At 40.3% G+C, this 20,738-nt stretch overlaps 1 protein-coding gene across 2 annotated transcripts in view; it reads right to left on the bottom strand.

The window, feature by feature from the left end:
* The window catches only part of LOC109413955 (tyrosine 3-monooxygenase), a 140,795-nt gene that overhangs the window by 5,883 nt on the left and 114,174 nt on the right, over window positions 1-20,738 (bottom strand). For both annotated transcript variants that reach the window (XM_019687684.3, XM_019671618.3), the window contains exons 2-7: window positions 13,070-13,181; window positions 12,778-12,822; window positions 12,009-12,068; window positions 3,287-3,773; window positions 2,882-3,214; window positions 552-678 (exon numbers count right to left, since the gene is read on the bottom strand). In XM_019687684.3, coding sequence (XP_019543229.2) covers window positions 552-678; window positions 2,882-3,214; window positions 3,287-3,773; window positions 12,009-12,068; window positions 12,778-12,822; window positions 13,070-13,181 — 1,164 coding nt within the window. The remainder of the gene's footprint in view (window positions 1-551; window positions 679-2,881; window positions 3,215-3,286; window positions 3,774-12,008; window positions 12,069-12,777; window positions 12,823-13,069; window positions 13,182-20,738) is intronic.

The following is a 20,738-nucleotide window of genomic DNA, read 5'->3' as shown; positions in this document are numbered from 1 at the left end:
TCAAATATTGATCCACCATCAATCATGAAAGGAAATTCCCGATTCTCAAATGGACAAATAATCGATAAAAAAACATTGGGCGATTAACTCTAAATAAGTCACCACATGAATAAACCTTATAAAATATTGCAACAACGTTTTCTTTTTCAAACAATAGCGTTTTTTGCAAACAGTAATCTACAGCATTGGGCGAATTCTATGTCGATGAAAGCATTTGGAATCTGCAAATTGGCAAAAGTACGAAGTTTTCGAGAACATGTTAAAGTTTAGAACATTTAACGATTCTTTGTAACTTCATCGAATGAAGATGATTAACATATTGATCAAAGTTTCTAAAGAACTACACAATTTTAAATTTTGGAGAACAACATCTTCAAAACAATTTCTATTTTAAGCAGCTGAACGCTAAGTTCAATGAAAACTTCTCTTTTCAATTCAGTCAAATCGGATCAACGTGGTCATTTGGCGCCAGGATTGTGCGGTTTTTGGTCCCTCGCAATTTTCTATCCTAGCAGCTATCATTACTGTGGTCATCACCGCCAGCTACTTACCGTAGAGAGCTTTTCGATTTCCTCATCCGAAGCGCCCAGCGAGGCCAGACCGATCTCCTGGGAGAACTGAGCGAAGCTTGGATCGGCCAACAGGGGCATGTGGCCCAGCAGTTCGTGGATGCAGTCGCTGTAATGAAAGAATGAAAAACGGGAAAAAAATGAAAAATGAGAATGAAAATCGGATTACCTTGAGTGAAATTTCTTCATTTGGTAAGGGTGGGACGACACAGGTGAACGAAATCCGGGTTTTAGTTGCCATGGTTCAACGGTGGTAGCATTGGGCGGTTTGGGAGGATTGTCGAAAACTGATTTAATTGGTAAACCGGCGATACATAGAAGTAAAATGTCGATTATTTTGTAACTTTCCAAAAGAAGGCATGGTTCGACATAACATTAGGCGATTTTTAGATGAATGTTCTAAAAATGCCATATAATGACAAGAGGTTGACAAATGACGATCATTCGACAATTCACGACTACGTATTTCTTTGGTAAGAATTTTTGAAAAGCTTTCAGATAATATTGGGCGATTTTCAGAAAATTTAAAAAAAGTAAAAAAAAGGATGAAAAATCGGATTACCTAGACACAGGTAAGCGAAATCTGGGTTTTAGTTGTCATGGTTGTACAGTGGTAGCATTGGGCGGTTTGGAAATGATTGTCGAAAACGGATTTAATTGGCGACTGTTTAATAGGAAAACCGGCGATACATTAAAATAAAATGTCGATTATTTCGTAACTTTCCAAAAGAATGCATTTCCAATACATATAGCATTGGGCGATTTTTAGATTAATGTTCGAAAAATGCATATAGCATTGGACGATTTTCAGATGAATGTTCGAAAAATGCCATATAATAACAAGAGGTTGACGAATTTCAACCTTTCGACAAGTAATGGTTATGTATTTCTTTAGTCAGAATTTTCGAAAAGCTTTCAGATAACATTGGGCGATTTTATCATTTACTGCGTCCTAGCAGATGTTACAGAAAATTTGATTATTGTCCGAACATTGTATCGATCGAAATCATCCGGAGAACCATCCTCAAGCAGTGTTCCATAGTTAATGATTCCAAAACACTGTAAAACTATCACTTTCCGAATAGTTACGCCCACTTCTACCCGTTGTTCCCAGATTGGAATCTATTTATGGATGGGTCGTGGAACATTGATTTTCGTCGTCATCGTCAGTCAAAGTGCCAACAATTTTTCCCTCGAGAGCTCTCGGTCGGAACCAGGTCGGAACAACGACGACACCGCCTAATTGAGTTTGTATCGCTTGCCATTACTGCGCTTTAGTAGCACCCCTCGTCTAGTAGCAGGGAGAAGGACCACGTCTAGGAGAGGTCAGGGTAAGGCAATTATTTTGTTCCTTCCCGCCGTTCGTTCACTATGGCTAGGGTGACACTTGTTGCCGTCGTCGTCATCATCGTAGAACCGCTGCTCCGGAGGGAAATCATTTCCCGGTGCGGAAAAAGTTTCGCTTCTGGTACGTGCTGCTGCTAGACATCAAAAGCTGAGCTGATGCCGAAGGCGGTGGCGTGGTAATGGAGTGGCAATGCGAGGTGATTTCCGTTAAAATCATTTTATTCTATTATTTTGACTTCTCTGCTACTTGGGGTCCTTTGTGCGAGTAGGGAAAGTGGTCGTTCCGAGGAAAGCTGCAGGAGAAATGCTTTGAGAAGCGTACCGTAGAAGGGTTCAATTGCGACTAGCTCGAGAATACTGATGGGATTCGAACCTACGCCTCTAGCTAGATAGTATGGCGCTTTATCGATCTCGACTATTTTTACCTCAATCACTAAACTTATTTATCAAGATTTTTGAGTAAAGTTGATCAATCAAGATAATCATCTTCATCCGGAATTTCCACCCACGACGGTCCATCGCTCAAACGTACTTCCCGCAACCACTTCCGACATTACATCACAGCCAGTGCGGGAAGGAAGCAAAACGAAAGCCGACCGTGTCACCAACCACTTGTCGTATAGTCAAAGACGACGGCGCTAACGACGACGTGGTCTCTAAAGAAGCATGAATGAATGGAAACACTCAAGCAATCATAACGCGCTTTCTTCAGTTGCTAGATTTGTGTCGCTTCCCCCTTCCCCTCTCCTATGATCATCACAGCTTTTCACTCCATCATCTCCGCGCGGTGGCGAAAAGAACAAGCATAAGCTCTTGTGACGTAGGTCAACCACAATGCGGCCATAAATTGTAACCCTCTTCTCTCCCCGGCATTCCACTGAGCGAAGGTCAAGACGATGGGATTAGAAGGCTCTTCCCTTTGGGATCAATCCCACAAAAGTGTAAGAGAAAAAAAAACTACTTACGGTTCTGGTGTGTGGTAGGGCGAGTTGATGTGCCGGACGTACTGGGTGCTCTGGAAGATGCGGAACGCCAACGAGGCCAGGAAGTCCCGAGCCGTCAGCAGACCGGCGGCCGGACGCAGCGTGAAGCCGGTGTTCTTGCGCAGGAAGTCGCTCATCTCCTGCAGCTGCGGCAGGCGTTCCTTGACGAAGATCTTTTCGTCCTCCAGCTTCTTGAACACGGCCACGTACTCGGAGCAGGCGTGCTTGCTCATCAGTTCCTTGACGCGGGTGAACACAGCGGACCAGGTCTTGTTCTCGGTTTCGGTGTAGTTGATGTGCGGGATTGGGTCTCCGCTGGAAGAGAGAGAGGGGGGAAAAAACGTTAAATCGTCGGCCTTACAGATATCCTTCGCGGGAAAAACTTACTACTTGTAAGCGAAAGCGATTTCGGCAATTTCCTTCCTACGGGCACGGTAGACCTGATCGGCGAAACCGGGATGGTTCATGTCCAGATCGGGTTCGTACTTGGTCATCAGGTGGTTGCAGTTGTCCAGCTCGGAGGCGTGGCTCGGGAACCACGGGGCCTTCACGCTCACGTTGTTCTCGGACAGCAGGCTAACGCTACCGAAGGAAGCGGTCTGCCGCAGTGAGCGGATCAACTGCAGCAGGTTGGCCCGGGCCATGTCGACCTTGATGAGCACATCGAACACGACGCCTTCGCTGCGCGATTGGCGTGACTCCAGGTGCACCACGGTGCCGTGGTACGTCTCGACAGCCTTCAGGATACGTCCGAGGGAGCCCATGCCGTCGCGTAGGTGCACTACGATGGCGGCACGGACCACCTCCTTTTCGGCCTCAGGCGATTCGGAAGCGGCGTTTTGAAGAACGACTTCCTCCTCCGTTAGGCCAGCGTCTGGAAATGGAGAGAGAATGAGCACATATTACGTTAGTCACTGTATCGCGTTGTGAGTGGGAAGATGAAATAGAGTCGTCATCGTGGGGGTGATAATTTTCACGACCCATTAGACACAAATGTGCGGGTGATTTTCAACAATGGGGCAAGCTTTTGAGCTGGGAGAAACGGTGACGATTGAACGGGATTATTCTTGAGAATGAAAAATGCTTGGATTTGTGCTGCTGCTGCTGGTGCGTTCTGAGTTGGGTCTTTAAGTGGTGCTGCTATTTTTTTTTTTAGCACCGCAGTAAAAAAGACGAGAGTAGAATTTTAATGATTTGAAATCTTTTGAAGGTCGCTACGTTTGAGGAAAATATTCATCAGTTCAATTTCTTCCACGGTTAGCAGCGTTAGCAGCCAAGTGGATAACTGGTTGATACAGTTGAATATTGAAGTTGTAAAAACGTTGATTAAAATACTTTTTTTTATAATCTCGTGAAAGTGGTCAAAATAGCTATAAGGATGATCGAAGGGCAATCTACCAAAACTGACATTTATGTGATGTGATATGATGTTTAAAACATGCATTACCGTGGTTCGAAGAGATACTTGTATGAGGTAAAAAATTAAAATTAAGTATAATTAAAAATAAAAAGTTTAATTTAAATTAAAAAGTTTAAATAAAATTAAATTTAAATATGAATAAAAATAAAAAAAAGAAAAAAATGAAAATGGATAAAAATAGATATTATTGGATTTTATCCAACGTTTCGATCACTTTTCTGATTCTGCAGAGAGAATCATTCCGCTTTAAACTCAGACCCCTACGTTTGAGTAACATAAACATTCAACTGGGACAAACAGACATGAGATGAATAAGGATTTGGAAAGCTACATCAGTATGGCTTGAGGCAAAACTAGATGCATTTTCTTATTTTTCGTTTTTTTTTTAAATAACGGAGCAATATTTTATTAAAAACGGTTCCCATACACATTAAGAGGATGGTTCAGAGTATCTGCTGAAATTTTTCTGAAGGAAAATGTTTTTCGGTTTTACAGAAACCATTTTTAAATGAATTTTCGAAAAAAAAGGCTTTTAGAAAACTTTTGGATAAAAAATAAAAAATATAAAAAAGAGAGAAAATGCATCAAAACTAATTTACCAAACGTGGCATTTGGGAACAATTTTGCGATCAAATTTGACAGTAGGATCACCAGAAGAAATTGAAGAAATTTCGGTGAGCCAGCTCTATCAACAACTTGAACACCTTAATAGCAAAAATGTTTGAAGAACTTAACCCTCAATTACCAACTGAAAATGAAGTGCCATTTGGTGATCAAAGCAGGTATTTATCGACAGGTAACTTATGCATAGCAATTGGAGTAGCAATAAGTGTTTAATCTGTCTATGTTTGTGTTCCTGGAGAATTGGGAATAAAAGTATTCCTAGAAAATCTCCAAAATATTTGAATATGTTCCGCTCCACAAAACTATTTTGATTATTCTTAAATTTTCACAGAACACTGAATGAGGAATTTTTGAATGATTTTTTTTTATTTTTTTGTATTTTTCCAAATCTAGGTACTTGCCAAGAAGTATTTCTACGTATCGCTTCCGCTGCTTGTTATTGAACTTCATCCAAAACTTGTCTAAGCGCTGCTTCAAAGGTTTTCCAACAATTTCTCATAAAAACACAGGCAAAATATTTCAATAGGTCCTATCTGCATTTGAAAGGCTCTCATTGTTTACTTTCTTTTTCAATTATTACAATGTACACTTTTCAACCATTTTTGCAGTACAAATCAAAAGACGTGTTTTGACCATCGTTCAACAGTGTTGGGAATACTCACTTGCAAGAGTGATACTCACTTGCTTTTATCTCAGTCCAGAAGCATGCTATCAAAAAATGATGTTTGAACGGCTTTTAGTTTGTAGTTTAATCTAAAACTTTGCCGAATAAAGTAAAAGTCGCAGACGCATACCAAAGTTGTGAGAGAGCTGTGAGTACGAGGTGAGTAAAATTCATGTAATTTATACTCACATTGTACTCACAGCTCTCTCACGGTTTTGATATACGTCTGTGACCTTTACTTTATTCGGCAAACTTTTAGATTAAACTACAATCTAAAAGTTCTTCAAACATAATTTTTTGATAGCATGCTTCTGGACTGAGATAGAAGCAAGTGAGTATAACTTTTCCCAAGTGAGTATTCCCAACACTGTCGTTCAATGCAAGGAGACAATCATAATACAAATAAACAGCTGAGATATTAACGATAGAGAGGGAAACCAAAGAGAGCCTCTCTTCTGCAGATAGGACCTTTAGACATGTTTGGCCTGAACAGATGAGAACTAATTCGGTTTTTTAGAATTTTTTTTTCTAAAATTTTCCAAAATTAATTTCTCAAAAGCATTTCAAAACTTATGAACAAAATTCTTTGAATGTTTTTTCAACAATTCCAAAACGCTATTTATTTTTTTGTTTTTGTAGAGTTTGTCAAGAAGTTCCTCCACGAATTACTTCAGCAGCTTGTCAGTGAAGTTAATCAACAGCTTTTCCTAGAAATCCTGCACCGTTTATTCCAATGTTTTTCAGAACAAAACCATTAAGAAAATTTCCTAAAATGTATTACACCCTAGATGAAGAATTTCTGTTTTTTTATTTTTTTTAGGAATTAGCCAAGAATCATTTCAGAAGCTTGCCATTGAACTATTCTGCCGTTCTGTTGACACTCATTCAAGAATTGTTTCTTCGGTTTTCCACATTTTTCCATTTTCAAATCAATGTTCATTTTCTAGGAATATTAATCCACTTTTCCACCGCAAATTCTTCAAAGATTATTTATTTTCAAAAATCATCTAAAACTGGTTTAATTTCTAAAAAGGAATGATGAAACATCTTGTGATATATATTGGTTTAAAATTCTCCAAGAAATATTCTAAGTTGTTACTGAATGCCTTGTCTCTATTTATTTCAAAACCTTTTCAAAACTTCTAGAACATATTGACAGGGATGGGAACACTCACTTGCAAAGAGTTACACTCACTTGCATTTTTCTCAGCTCAGAAGCGTGCAATCAAGAAACAATGTTTAGACGACTTTTGCCTTGTGGTTTTGTCTAAAACTTTGCCGAATAGAGTAAGGGTCCCACAAGAATCTCAAAGTCGTGACAGAGCTGTGAAAGCGACTCTCCACAAGGTGAGTGTAATTTACATTCACCTTGTGGAGAGTTGTCTTCGTAGCTCCCTCACGACTTCGGTATGCGTGTGCGACCCATACTCTATTCGGCAAACTTTTCGACAAAACCACAAGGCAAAAGTCGTCCATACATCGTTTCTTGATTGCACGCTTCTGAGCTGAGAAAACTGCAAGTGAGTTTAACTCTTTGCAAGTGAGTGTTCCCATCCTTGCATATTGATTATTTCATAAAGAACTGGCAAATAAGTTCAAATGCAAAAATAAAAAAAAAGATAAAAATAATATAATATATAGTTCCTCTAAGAATTGCTTCAGGTGCTTGCCAATAATTTTGATCTTATTTTTTTTTTCTTGAAATCCTTCAAAGTTTTTCCATATGTATTTCACCACAAAACAAGTTTGAAAATTTCGAAAAATTTATAAAATGCTAGATGAATCTGAATCTATTATATTTTCTTTTAGAAATTAGCCTTTAAGGATCGATTCTGGAGCTTGCCACTGAACTTGATCCAAAGCTAGTCCAAAAAATTAAGATTTTACAATTGACTTGAGGGGATGCAAACATAAGGCTGAATCTTAAAACGCTCAATGCACATTAGGTTGCACCGAAATGACTGAAACTATGTGACAGCTACTGATATTTTTTTAAATTATTTCTTCTTTGAAACATTCCAAAAAGTCTAAAACTATCAATGACTAGTATTTTACATAAAAAAAATCCTGATTATTTTTACATGCCTCTGGAGTTTGCCAAGGAATTGCTTGGTATTGATTCTATCCAAGACTACCGAAAAAATCCCTTCTGAAGCTTGCCATTGAACTCGATACAGTACAAGGAGTTCTTATCAAAATTGTTGAAAATTTTCTTGGGACATCTCATGTTTGAGTGGTAAAAATGGTTACCAGTAGGCGAATTCCGGCGCACTATTTCTTCGAAGAAAAGAAAATTTTCTTGCTGGGTAACAATGAAAGAAAATTTCTTCTCTTCAAAGAAATTGTGCGCCGGAATTCGGCCACAGAATGGCTGAAAAGAGCAAAAGAATAGACAATTGTTTAAGCTGCTTTGAAATGGGAGTGTCACAACAAGAGGTTTTAGTGTCCATAGCAGCATTTAGATGGAAATGGGTTGATACTAGGGTGACACAATCAAAAGTTTTCAGATTCCCAACTTTAAAAGGTTGGTCAAAAAAAAAAGTAGAACAATAGTAACACAAAGAGCAGATTAATTTCAATAAGTGCCATCAATTGCAGAGATTTGAAGCACCATTATCAGAACTAAACGCGTTTTGTTTTGGTTTCATAATAGTTCTACGGGCCACGCTGAAGCTAGTTAAAAGTTACAAAAAGTGAACTGTGTATATCCCAAGCAGCACCTGAAACATCATCCTAAATGTTGCTTTCTATGCTTTGGTCCAAAAGAGTTGCAATAAAAGCACACGCAACTTCAATCTTGTCAGTTGAGTTGCATTTAAACTCTGAATATCATTAAGCTGTGGCTTTGTTTCATAGGAATCACAAATAACATCGTGTTTGACATCGATTTATGGAGGCGAAGCTTACATATTCCACATCTGACTCTGGTTTGTTTGTTCAAATTAGGTTCCAAATGTGTTGCGGAAAACTTGCGTGTCTTTTCATTTTGACAGTTTTCTAACTTGTGACAAAGGAGGCGTAATGGAGTAACGCGTAACTTTCGTAGCTTTTACGGTGTGTTAAGCATCAAATGTCTCACAGAGCTTCTGGTGCAGTATGTAAGGCTAGTGGTTAATACTCCTGGTAGTCGTGGTTCGAGTCTGGACTTTTTTCCTTTTTTTCACCATTGCTCCTAGCTCAAGTTGCATACTGATTTAGAATCTGCGCTTTTTGCATTTCAAAGTAGAAGCAATTGTGTTCTGTTGCCCTTAATACGAACAGTGTTTAAATTGGACTGATGTTGCTGGTACTGGCTTTGAAACATGTCGTGTTGCTTGGGATTATTTACATCTTTATCATTTTTTTTATTTTGCAGTTTATCAATAATATTTTTTGTTTCGTAATTCCGGCCAGAAATCTCCTAATTTTGCCCCAAGTGTTTCTCCATAGGTACAAACCACAGATACAAACCACGACAAAAGTTTTCACAGGAGTTCTCATAGGAGCTGCTCGAATAGCTCATAAATCAAATCCGGTGGTCATTTCTTGGAGACCATGTCGAAGTTCTTTAAAAATTTTCAAAATGTTGTTTTTCAAAGGAAAACATCTGGGTTCTTTCTGGGAAATTCAAAACAGTTTTAAGAAAACTTGTCAAAAACGCCTTTATGGACTGCTTTAGGTTCAGCTGGTCTTAGAAACTCCTTCAATACATTCCCTTAGAAGTAGAGTTAGAAATCAAAAAATGTCAATTGATTACAAGCCAATTTCACTGCTCTTAGTAAGAACTGTTTATCGATGTCATCATTATTTTCCCATTAATCAGCAGATTGAAGGTTTATATGCTCAAGAACGGATATTTCATTTAACTAATTCAAAATTTCTCAAAAGTCTTCCTGTTTTATTTTTCAGAAATTAATGTTTTCCCCTAAAGTATGGTGTTTAGATTTTTTTCTGAAATCTGCTTTGAGAGCATGTCTCTATATTCAATCTGAAAATATTTCAAAACTTCATGCAGGCCTTTTCAAATGTTACAAAAACATTTCAAGACATATGAAAAAACTTCTGTTAACCCTCGAGCGATGGCGCTGTTGTGTTTTGTACAACACGTTTAAATCTAGCATTTTGTTCTCAGCATTAGCGTAGAGCTATTTTCTTTTTTTTAATTTTTTTTTTCTATAATTTGTCAAAAAGTTCCTTGGACAACTGCTGCAAAATCGTTTCAGTGAACTCTTCAAAAGGATTTTTTTTTCAAGTCTGTTCCGAATGATTTCCTATGAAACTATTCAAAAATTTCCAGAAAAATCATCAAGCCCCAAATGCAGAAAACACTAGAGTTTTTTTATTTGGATTTTTGCTATAATTTGTCATGAAAATTCTCTAAGTGCAGCTTGGGCGGCATATCATTCAGTGTGATCTAAAACTTTTTCAGGGATCATCCGTGCTAATCATAAAATGTTTGTCCATGGAAAATGACAAAAAAAAATTACGAAACATAGCCAATTTGTTTTTTGTTCGAAAGTTTTTCTTTTATTTTTTGTTTGAATTTGTAATCTTCAAAGGATTCACCAGAAACCTGCGTAATCGATTGCTCCAGGAGCTTGTCCGTGACCTTGATTAAGTACTTTCTCATGAATTTCTTCAAGCCTCTTGCCAAATGATTATTTACAAAACCATTTCGAAATTTCTCAGAAATTCATTTTAAACTCATTTTTACATTTTTCCAATATCCTAGTTTTGACCAGCCTTTTTCTTATTTACTCAAATATTTTTTCACTTCTAGTAATTTTCAGAACCCCTTCATAACTTCCTTGACGCAGGCTTCCAGATCTACTCTCAGAAATGTTAAAAAAAAGTTTTCGGAATAAATTTCTGGTAAAAATCTTAAAACCGCTCAAGAAAAGTTCACCAGAACGAAACGAGGGAAAATTCTCCTAAGGATTTGAAATAATTGTATATTTGGAAGGAACATCAGGTTCTGAAATGGCAAATTTCAGAAGATTGCTTTGGAAATGCTTGCCTTTCAAATGTTTCTTCGCGTTTCTGATTGATTCGAAAAAAATGGGGAAAGCTCAGTTTTATGAGAAACACTTTTTGGAAACATCTATGGCGAATGCAACAATAATGTCTTGTACTCAGAGTTCTCAGAGAAGCAAAAGTCTGGAAAGAAGAGAGTCTGAATCTTCTTATTCGCCCTGCCACTCACTTTACGTCCACTACGATTTCTCTGCTGTTTTGCATGAGATTGAATTTATATCAGGTAGGGATAGGGCGTAACATAGGTTTACTATCTGTAAAAATCATCATAATTGTTTGCAGTGGGTGTTAAGTTAGTGGCCGGTCGTAGTAAGAGCGTATTCAAATCGTATAACCAGAAATGGATGAAAGTATCGGGAGTAAGCTTGTTCGAGAAATCAGAAATCAATACATAAATGGGAAAAAGTTCTTTGCAGCTCCTCGCATTGGTAATATTATGAAATTAAAGAAAACACTAAAAGAGGCTCTGCGAACAATAAATAAATAGAAAGAACTCAGCAAAAGGAATTTTAAGCAATTTGGACAAATGAGCTTTGTTAGTCATGTTTAGGGCCATTTTCGAGATTTTACTAGAAGAACCTTTGGATCAATTTTTAGAACTTTTTAGGAAACCATGTCACAATACTAGAAGAGACTCTGATATAATTTTCTGATATTTTTAGATAGAATATCACTATCCAAATTTTAAAATTTCTTAAATCAGGCTAGAAGAAAACAAAAAAAATAAATTTGGCGCTGTATCGGCAGACAATTACCTTTTGTTACACCTCTAGGGTCAAACTAGAATTTTAAGTTACTTCTGCAATCGTGTGCCAACTCAAAACGTTAGATTAGAACAATGGCAGTCAGAAATGATTTCCAAGAGATTTATTTGTCTTCCTCGCCTGGAATTTTGTTATGACAAGGTTGATTTCAAATGTGGAATGAAAATCTGCCGACATTTTTATATTTTTCTATTTTTACTATAAATTAAATTTGAAATTTGAGAAATTTTGAGGTATAATACGTTATTCAAAAGCAGACATAGTGAACTTCTTCTTTGAAATAGGCTGACCTAGCGAGTTCTTACTCAATATGACACTCACAGAATTGAGCGATATTTGCCAACTGTTTAAAAAAAATTAAAAAAATAAAAAAATATGAAAACAAGAACTAGAAACCACTAAACGATGCCGAAATTGCATGACCCAATAACAACATAATAATATTGGGTGATTCTTATGTTTTTCTCGTTTATTCTGATTTATCGTTTTGATAGAGTTTGAGGTAGTATTTGAGTTGTTCTCGAGAAGAATTTCTGACCAAATTGAGCTTAACAAAAAACACGTTTCTAAAATTGGGATGAAACTAACACTGGGCGATTATCTACAACCTAGATCACTACTTACCGTCAATTTCATCCTGAGAGGCGGCTTGTTCATCTTCCAATTGGTATGGAACTTCGTCAGCTGATCGATCGAGCCCAAAACATAAGCGTGTTTACAACATTGACGTACATCGGGGAGGGAAAACATGGAAACAAAATCGGAAATAAAAAGGAAAAAATAATGCCAAATTATAATAAGAATCAAAACATAAAAAAACAGACGGAAAACAAGAAACCTCGGATCCTCCTAGTCTATGCGATCATCTTCGATCGAAGTTCGGCGACTGACGGGCGGCCGGGTGCCGCTAAGCCAGTAACCGTAACGCCGAACGTACGGAATCAAAACAAAAACACCGAAAATCGAACAATTTGGGCAAATCAAATCCGTCGTGGCGATCGCGTTGCTCAGCGGGAGCGTGCATTCAATAAGGAAACTAGCGGCTCCGTAATAAAAACAAAATTCGGAAAGGCGAGCGCGCACGGTGCGGTTCATGATTTTCCGCTTCGTCGACTCCTCTCCTCATCGCTATAGAACTCGCCGCTCGCGTTTCGGTCGATGTGTCGGAAGTAACTGTAGTGTTGTGCGGTGCTCGCCTCGCGAGGTGACCTTAGACGCAATCAACCGCAAACCCGTCCCGTCCGGACCTGTGTTCACAGGCTTCAGTTCGACTTGAGTCGAAATCCTTTCGGATCGAAGGTTATCCGTATCGCGATCGCACGAGACCAGGAAGAGGATCGTTGCTTCACGAGGTTCACAGGGAGGGGATAAATGGGGACAACTTTCAAATTACCTTGCAGCTGCTGTTCTTGGACGGCATCATCCAAGTTGGGATCTTCTACTCGGGAGGCGGCGTCGTCGATCAGGGTTAATCGTAAGGATCGGAAACCAAATCAGGAACAGAATAAAACAAAACGAAACGAAAAAAAAAAACGGAAAATAAATAATAGGACACAATGGTAAATAATGAGAACGTAAGGGTACACAGAACCAGGTCTATGTCGATCGCGAGGTAATGATCGTTAATGACACCCGCCGTGACTACACAGTCAGTGTGGTGAAAGGCACAGTTGTTGTCCACTTACCGTTGGCCTTAGTGCGGGCCTCGTCCAAAACCGTTTGCTTGGTTTGCTTGACTACGATCGTCTCAAAGCGGGCGTCATCGACTAGGGAACGGCGGCGAGATGGGTAACCATTCTGGAAAGGAAAGAAAAAAAAACGGTTCGAGGTTAGTCCTGATGGATGATCGAGGAGGATCGAGTTCAAGGTGTTTCCGAAGGGACGAACCCAATCTTCAGTTCGATGGAAAAGACTTGCGAATTTCCAACCAACGCCAGACAACGGAGCACGTCGTGCCATCGTGACACTACTGACAAGTCGCGATTAAGTCGTTGCGGTCGGACAGAATGAATCTATAAATACTGACTCAGAGGTGATCGATCGATCACCGATCGATCGGACGTGTAGAACCATGAGTAATGTGCGTTTTCTAATGCACCACCACCGCACATGTGCGTCCGAAGTACGCCGCAAACATCCTCCAAAATGGTCATTTCCAGTTGGAGTTTCAAGGGGTAGTCAATCAGGCAGTATTTAGCAGTAGTAAGCATGCGTAAGGGCACTTCAGTACCGATTCCGCGAGATCCAATTAGGAGTGGTTTAATCGATCAGGTTGAACCGGGGTTTGCAGCTGGTGAGAACTGCGAAGCATTTGCTCCAATGGACTTATCCACCGATGAACCGAATTCATCGCGGTCCGAGAATTTTGACACTAGAGCGGCGTCTGTTCCAATCAGAATCGTCCAATTCTGATTGGAAACGGCCCCGCTCTAGTGTCAAAATTCTCGGACCGCGATGAATTCGGTTCATCGTTGGATAAGTCCATGGACTTATCCACCGATGAACCGAATTCACTCGATCCGAGAATTTGGACACTAGAGTGGGGTCATTTCCAAAAAAACATGGCCGCGTGACAGGAGGCTGGTCTTTACCGCGTTTTTGCATTTTTCTTTGTGTTTTTAGTTCGCACTTGAGTGGAACGCTGATGGAAGAGTGAACGGTCGTCGGTCGTCAGTGACAAGCAGGGCGCGGAGGCTGAAACTTGCCGCATTTCGTCGTTCCCGCGTTTTTGCATTTTTCTTTGTGTTTTTAGTTCGCACTTTGTGTAAATGATCGACGATGGCTCGGTGGCAAGAGACCACATTGCCCGCATTGTGGTGCTCGTGTCCGTCGTTATTCCGAGTTCGGAAATGCTGAGACCAAAGCCAAACATAGAAAACCAGCTGGTCAGGATTACCCGGTGAGTTCGTTCCTTATTATTACTTTTTATATTTGCACATGACATATATGGGGATTTCGGAGGGGTAGCCTAAGGAAGTTAAATGAACTGGTTTCCGGGCAAATGTTCGTGGGGTGGCCAGACTTTGTCACGAGATAACAATTATCATGTTGTTTTCCGAAGGTCTCCAGTGAATTTAGCTTACCCTGCTACAACAAACCATCAGGTAGATCATTCCGTTCCGGTATGACTCTGCAGCCATAGGTAATCCTTGCGCTGATGGTGGGTACACAATCATCATCATCATCATCACTAGAGTGGGGTCATTTCCAATCAGAATCGTCGAATTCTGATTGGAATTGATCCCGCTCTTGTGTCAAAATTCTCGGACTGAGTGAATCCTTTTCATCGCTGGACTTGTCCACAGTAGAGCGGGCCCATTTCCAATTAGAAAAGCTAGATTCTGATCGGGAACGTCCTCGCTCTAGAGTCAAAATAGACAAGTGCACCGATGAACTGAATTCAACGCAATCCGAGAATTTCGACACTAGAGCGGGTCATTTCCAATCAGAATTGTTCAATTCTGATTGGGAATCGTTCACTTCTGATTGAAAGCGGCCCCGCTCTAGTGTCAAAATTCTCGGACCGCGATGAACTCAGTTCATCGGTGCACTCGTCTATTCTCGAACGGAGTGAATTCGGTTCACAGTGCCATGCAGTGAGAGCCATTCGGTTCGCATTCATTCTCTGCGCGTCATTCTTCCGCTGTCGGTAGCCACTCTCTTGGTGTTTTACATCTCCGACTTTTGGGTGAGTGAATGAGTTTTTTCATGCATGATTACCTACTTGATTGCTTGAATCGTTGATTCATGATAGAAGGAGAAATTGCACTGAACCGTTGATAAACAAGTTGAAGTCTAAGCCTCTTTAAGATTTAAGAATGATCCGTGAACCACATCCTACGAACCCCTGACTAATCGGTGTTGTCTTGCGTAAACCCAAACCACCCAAACTTGCTTAATCGCATTTCTAAGAATCCGTACGTTTGCCTTTTCAACCAGAACAGATCATGAACCGCGCGTATCCAATCCGCATGCTGACGAAATCCGTTCGTTCTGAAGGAGGGAAATCAAGTTCCGCAGTTGGATTCGAGACCCTAAACAACAACAACCGGCTCTCGAATGCGGAAATCGGAGCAGATTATGAGTGACGAAGGAATCCGATGAAGCTGTTCGCCCCCATCAATCCCACTGACAGGCTGACTGACTGCACTCACCGACTGACAGTCAGTGAGTCTATGTAGGTTTATGAGTGATGCCGCAGCCGCAGCCGGGTGGAGGAGGACTGGGCACAGAAAAACTCCTGAGTCATTAGCACCGCTGCTGCTGCTCACCTGTTTGTGTAGCCGGAATTGACATTCACCTTCGAAAAAACAATTACTATTTATAGAGCAGCAGCGCGGTGGCGATTTATTAGCTGCTAGTTGAGCTAGCGATCATATACCGCGAGGAGAGGTGTGGGCAACGAAGCGTGAAGCGATCGATCGAGCGATCGTTGCTGCTGCTGCTGCTGCTAACTCGCGGAGATCCTTGTCCCCTTAAACAGGCCGGCGCGGGCACGGCGCGTTTCGGTGAACGAGTGCGCTCACTAGCGTTCGTTCTAGCTAGATTGTAGGTCATCCAGTGGTCATGTTTGGGGTTCAATGTAATCCCCCTGGTTTGCCGGGCGGACGCTTATATGGGATTGGCCGGTCGGTGACTGGCGAGGGAAGGCCATCAAGAAACGATTTGTTGAAACGCGGGGGTTGAGCGATTTTGACGGGCAAATCGGACGTCGTAAAATTGATTTCAATTTTGTTACGACAACGGGATGGGTTCTTGATGGGCTTCATGAAATGCTGTCTGTTTTTCACGGGTTATTGATTTTTAAGGGCTGTGAACATTCGTCGTTTTATTAAAACGTATCGCCATGCGGAAAATTGATTCAGTTCAATTCTAATTGGATTTCGATGCTAAGAAGGTAGTGAAAGTTGTTTCTAGGATTGAATTTTAATGAAAAATCCATCAAATCGCGTTCCGCTTGTTAACTTTGACATGGATTGCGTAATTAGAAATAATCAGTTTGTAGCTTTTACATATAGACGAGTGCACCGATGAACTGAATTCATCGCGGTCCGAGAATTTTGACACTAGAGCGGGGTCGCTTCCAATCAGAAGTGAAAGATTTCCAATCAGAATTGAACAATTCTGATTGGGTACGACCCCGCTGTAGTGTCAAAATTCTCGGACCGCGATGAATTCAGTTCATCGGTGCACTCATCTATAGACGAGTGCACCGATGAACTGAATTCATCGCGATCCGAGAATTTTGACACTACAGCGGGGTCGTTCCCAATCAGAATTGTTCAATTCTGATTGGAAATCTTTCACTTCTGATTGGAAGCGACCCCGCTCTAGTGTCAAAATTCTCGGACCGCGATGAATTCAGTTCATCGGTGCACTCGTCTATTCTCACATTCATTTACTAAAATCGTTGATCTACAGAAAGACAAACTAAACATTTCGAACTGTTATCGGTTCATATTAAGGTTAAGGAAACACTTTAAAACAATGCTGAACAGTTAGGTGGCGGTAGTGTGAACTCAAGTAAAATTGACAAAAACGCTATCACCCTGCTACATCGAACAGTTTACCACAGACAATCAGACGTAACATTCTTTAAAACGTCTTGGCACATGCATTTAACAATCAATTCAAATTTTATTTGATTTCTGTGATCCATCTATCAGATGCGCTAGTGTTCGATCGCTTTGACGTTTGCCAGTGTACACGTTGCTGAATGATGCAAATGATAATAACAGGCGATTTCTGTAGTAGTGTGCGTGTAAGATAAACGTCAAATCGAAATCCATCATGGCCGACAGTGTCGCGCGCGGTTCCACCATCAGGTGGCAGTGGGCTCATGAAAAAGACAACGGGCAAATGTTGTTGATGAATTTCCTTCAAGAGTTGCGCCTGTTTGTCTGTGAGTTAACGATGAGCTCACAATAACAACGAAGATCCTCAAGTTCCGCTATACTGCTCCTTCTCTACAAGCAAGCAACTCAAAGAATTGTAAAAAGGTACAATATTTTGGTAAATCACAGAATGACGACATGAACTGTAGCATTTTTATAGGAACGCTATGGAAACAGATGTAATAGAGAACATTTGCCCGTCACTCAATTTCGGAGTTCGGCAGCAATCAGCTCAAACGAGGGCAACTGTAAGGCAGGGATGGCACGTGTGTTCTTTTCAGTGCTCGTGTACTGAAAAGGGCACGCAATTCACATTTCAGGCACTCAGCTTCAAGAAGAGTGAACCGTTTTGACGTTTTCGTTTGCGCATTCCAACGTCTCCATTCTCTCAGCGTTCATCGATGACGCATCGCCAAGAACGGTGCGTTAGTTACTCGGTGTTGCTCAGTACAGAAAAGAGAGCAAAAAAATAAATATTATGGCCTAGATTACGGCGTTCTATGATTTTTCTCACGCAGTTTTTCGACTGAGTGACTTCTGTTAGCTGTTGGTGTACAGTCAGTGCACGTAAAGAGAGAGAACCAGACGAGAATGTGTGAGGATGTGCGCACACAAGCTGTTTCTCTGTGCGTCATGCCATCTCTGTTCAACTGTTTAGGTGAAACTTTGAGGATCGGACAACGAAAACCGGGAGCCTATTGCCTATAACCTGCAAAGTTAAGAACGACTGTTTGTTTCTGGCGCTGTTTTCGATCATCTTAGGCTCTTACCTCGTAGGTTGTTTTTCAAAATTTTGAAATACAGTAGCTCAAGGCACAATTATCTTCAGATTCCAAAGAAAGTTTCCAAATATTTCATAACTATTGGATTTTAGTTAAAAAAAATCTGTAACTCGTCATAAATTTCGTAATACTGACTTAAACCTACTATCGTATGTTTAATAGAATGGTTCACCTATATAACCGATAATTGAAGTATTCAATCTGGAAACTAGACTGCCATAAAGCACAAAACTTCGGAAAATGTTCAATACTTCAGAGCTTCAGTAGAAATACGGTTTCAGGCACTCAGGTTTCATGAATAGGTTCAACATCGTTCAGCGGCGTTATTTATTCTTTGGTATTGCTGCTGACATGTGCAAATATGTCGGAATATTTCTAAAGATGTACATACATGTTTGTATGCGCACTCGAGTGCACTCTTTTACCATTTAATTCGATCATGTATAATAGCTGCTCATGGAATCATTGTTGATTTACACAATGTTCGGGTCTTTAGCTTCTGATCATCCATGATCAGGCTTGATGTTTGCTCTCACAATATGTCTCCAATACTCGTTTCAAGTTTGCTATCTGGTGAGAACATTCGCGAAATGATGCAATTCGCTTTCGACAACGAATACGTTTTCACCCTTCCTCGCTTTATCAAACCAACCTCTCGTTCGAATAGCAAACGAAAAGACTCGACACTGATCAGCATTGTTGGCTGCACCTTTTCGCCGTTGAGCTATTGCGTTCCAGCCAAGCCTGTCGCTTTCGATGCTTTTCGATCAGCTTATCGCGAAGCATCGTAGGCTGTAAACGTTATTTGTGTGGTGTCGGTACATGCGAATGATGCTTCTGTGTGCGTGTTGAGCGTTCGTGCAGTACATAGGCGCCAACTTAGGGGGGCAAGCATGGTTTTGCCACCCCAATATTTGACGATTTTTCGATTTTCCCATACAAAAAATCAGAAAAACCAGGCTTTGGCCCCTCAATAATTTGACCAAGTTGGCGCGTCTGGATCAGTAGCTTCTAAAATCAACCCATTCGGCGTTGTTCGGCTGTTCGGGTGAGGAAGTGGCGGCACTGACAGATGTGTGCAAAATCGTTTGTGAGTTACATCATATTCGTTTTGCCACCTCTTTGCCTCTGCTCATCGCTGAGCAGTGTACAGTTCAATCGCAAGCGATAAAAATTCAATTGATAAGTTGATTGAGCATTCGTGAAGCGATAATTTGCATCATTGAAGACTTTATCTTTGGTCGCTCCCATCGAAATCGTTTGCGCGGGAGCGAAGCACAAATAGAAAATACTCGAAAGACAAAGAGGAATGTCTAGTCATAAGTTAAGTATCAACACAAAGAGTCACATTATTGTTGCTCCCGTTATGTTGTTCGACAAGTTCAATAGCGCTGTTCACAGTCTGAACTCGCTGATCAGATGGCATGTCAAAATTTATTGTACGCTTGTAAATTATATGACTTAAGAACACATTTACGTCAACTCCTGATGTGCCTCACTTTCGAAATCTTTGGATCTTTTTCGTGCAAATAAATTCGCATATATTTTTCGTAGTCACATATTGCATGCAAGAGGGGGAAACATAATGAGAGAAATCGCTCAAGCTTGGGATACTGAATCTTTTTGCTCTGAGAAAGATTCTTTGTTTGTCCATAACTCAGTGATTAGATAATGATGAGCCAGAAAGTAGTGAAAGTATTTCATGAGTTCCGAAATTTCGATAAGCAGTCAGTCATTTTTTCTTGTAGACTACAACATTTTGAGAATCCTGATTCTAATACTGGAAAACAACTTTTAAATGAAGTCTTATGATGCATTGAAGAAACTTCAGGGTTTTGCTGAAGACATTCCACAATAAACTGCAGACTCTGCTAGAAACATGAGGCTTCCGGAATAACTTTTTGAACCGGCTTAAAATTCAACATTCTCGAACACGAGTAATTAAGTATAACAGCAAGATGCGAACACATCATAGAATGCTTAGAAAGACTTCCTAAAGCACTGCTGCAAATCTATCGGAAACTCCATGACACTGTAGAAAACTTCAGAATACAGATTACCGGATTACTGAAGAAATGCCAAGAATCCTATGATTTTGAATTCCATATCATGATCCCGATAAATGGGTAAGTTTCCCCATAACTATAGCTCTAGGGTTCCTTCTACAACAGGTAAAAAGTAAACAGAGGCGTTTCTGGCGAAAATTTCTGGCCGGGAGTTAGTTTCTCGAAGCAAAAAATAAGCAGTGACGTATTAGCGAGTAGATTCCGAAGGTTCCTTGTCGGGAATACGCTTTTCTACGCAAAAACGGGCGAGTCCACGGCTAGATTTAGAAGATTTCATGCCGAAAGTTTGTTTTTCTATGCAAAAAGTATACAGTAATATGCCACTATGCGGCTGAAAAAAGAAAACAGTGGCGTGGCTGAGGCTAGAATAAGAAGGTTTTTTGCCGGGAGTGAGTTTTTCGACGTGAAAGTAAACAGTGGCGTGTGAGCGGCATAATTGGGTTCTTTAGGGGTATCCAGATTATTCCATAATCAGAATCTCCGTCCAAAAATTAGTCGAAATCCAATATTTCATCATTTTTGGTGCCCGGGAACTATTTTTAAAATGCATTTAAAGTTTGTATGGGGATTTGTTTTTGTTCGGAAAGAACTGTCACTTTATCGATTGAACTG

The sequence above is a fragment of the Aedes albopictus genome, chromosome 2 (assembly GCF_035046485.1).
Source record: "Aedes albopictus strain Foshan chromosome 2, AalbF5, whole genome shotgun sequence".
Lineage (NCBI taxonomy): Eukaryota > Metazoa > Arthropoda > Insecta > Diptera > Culicidae > Aedes > Aedes albopictus.
This window is presented reverse-complemented; position numbering and strand designations above follow the sequence as displayed.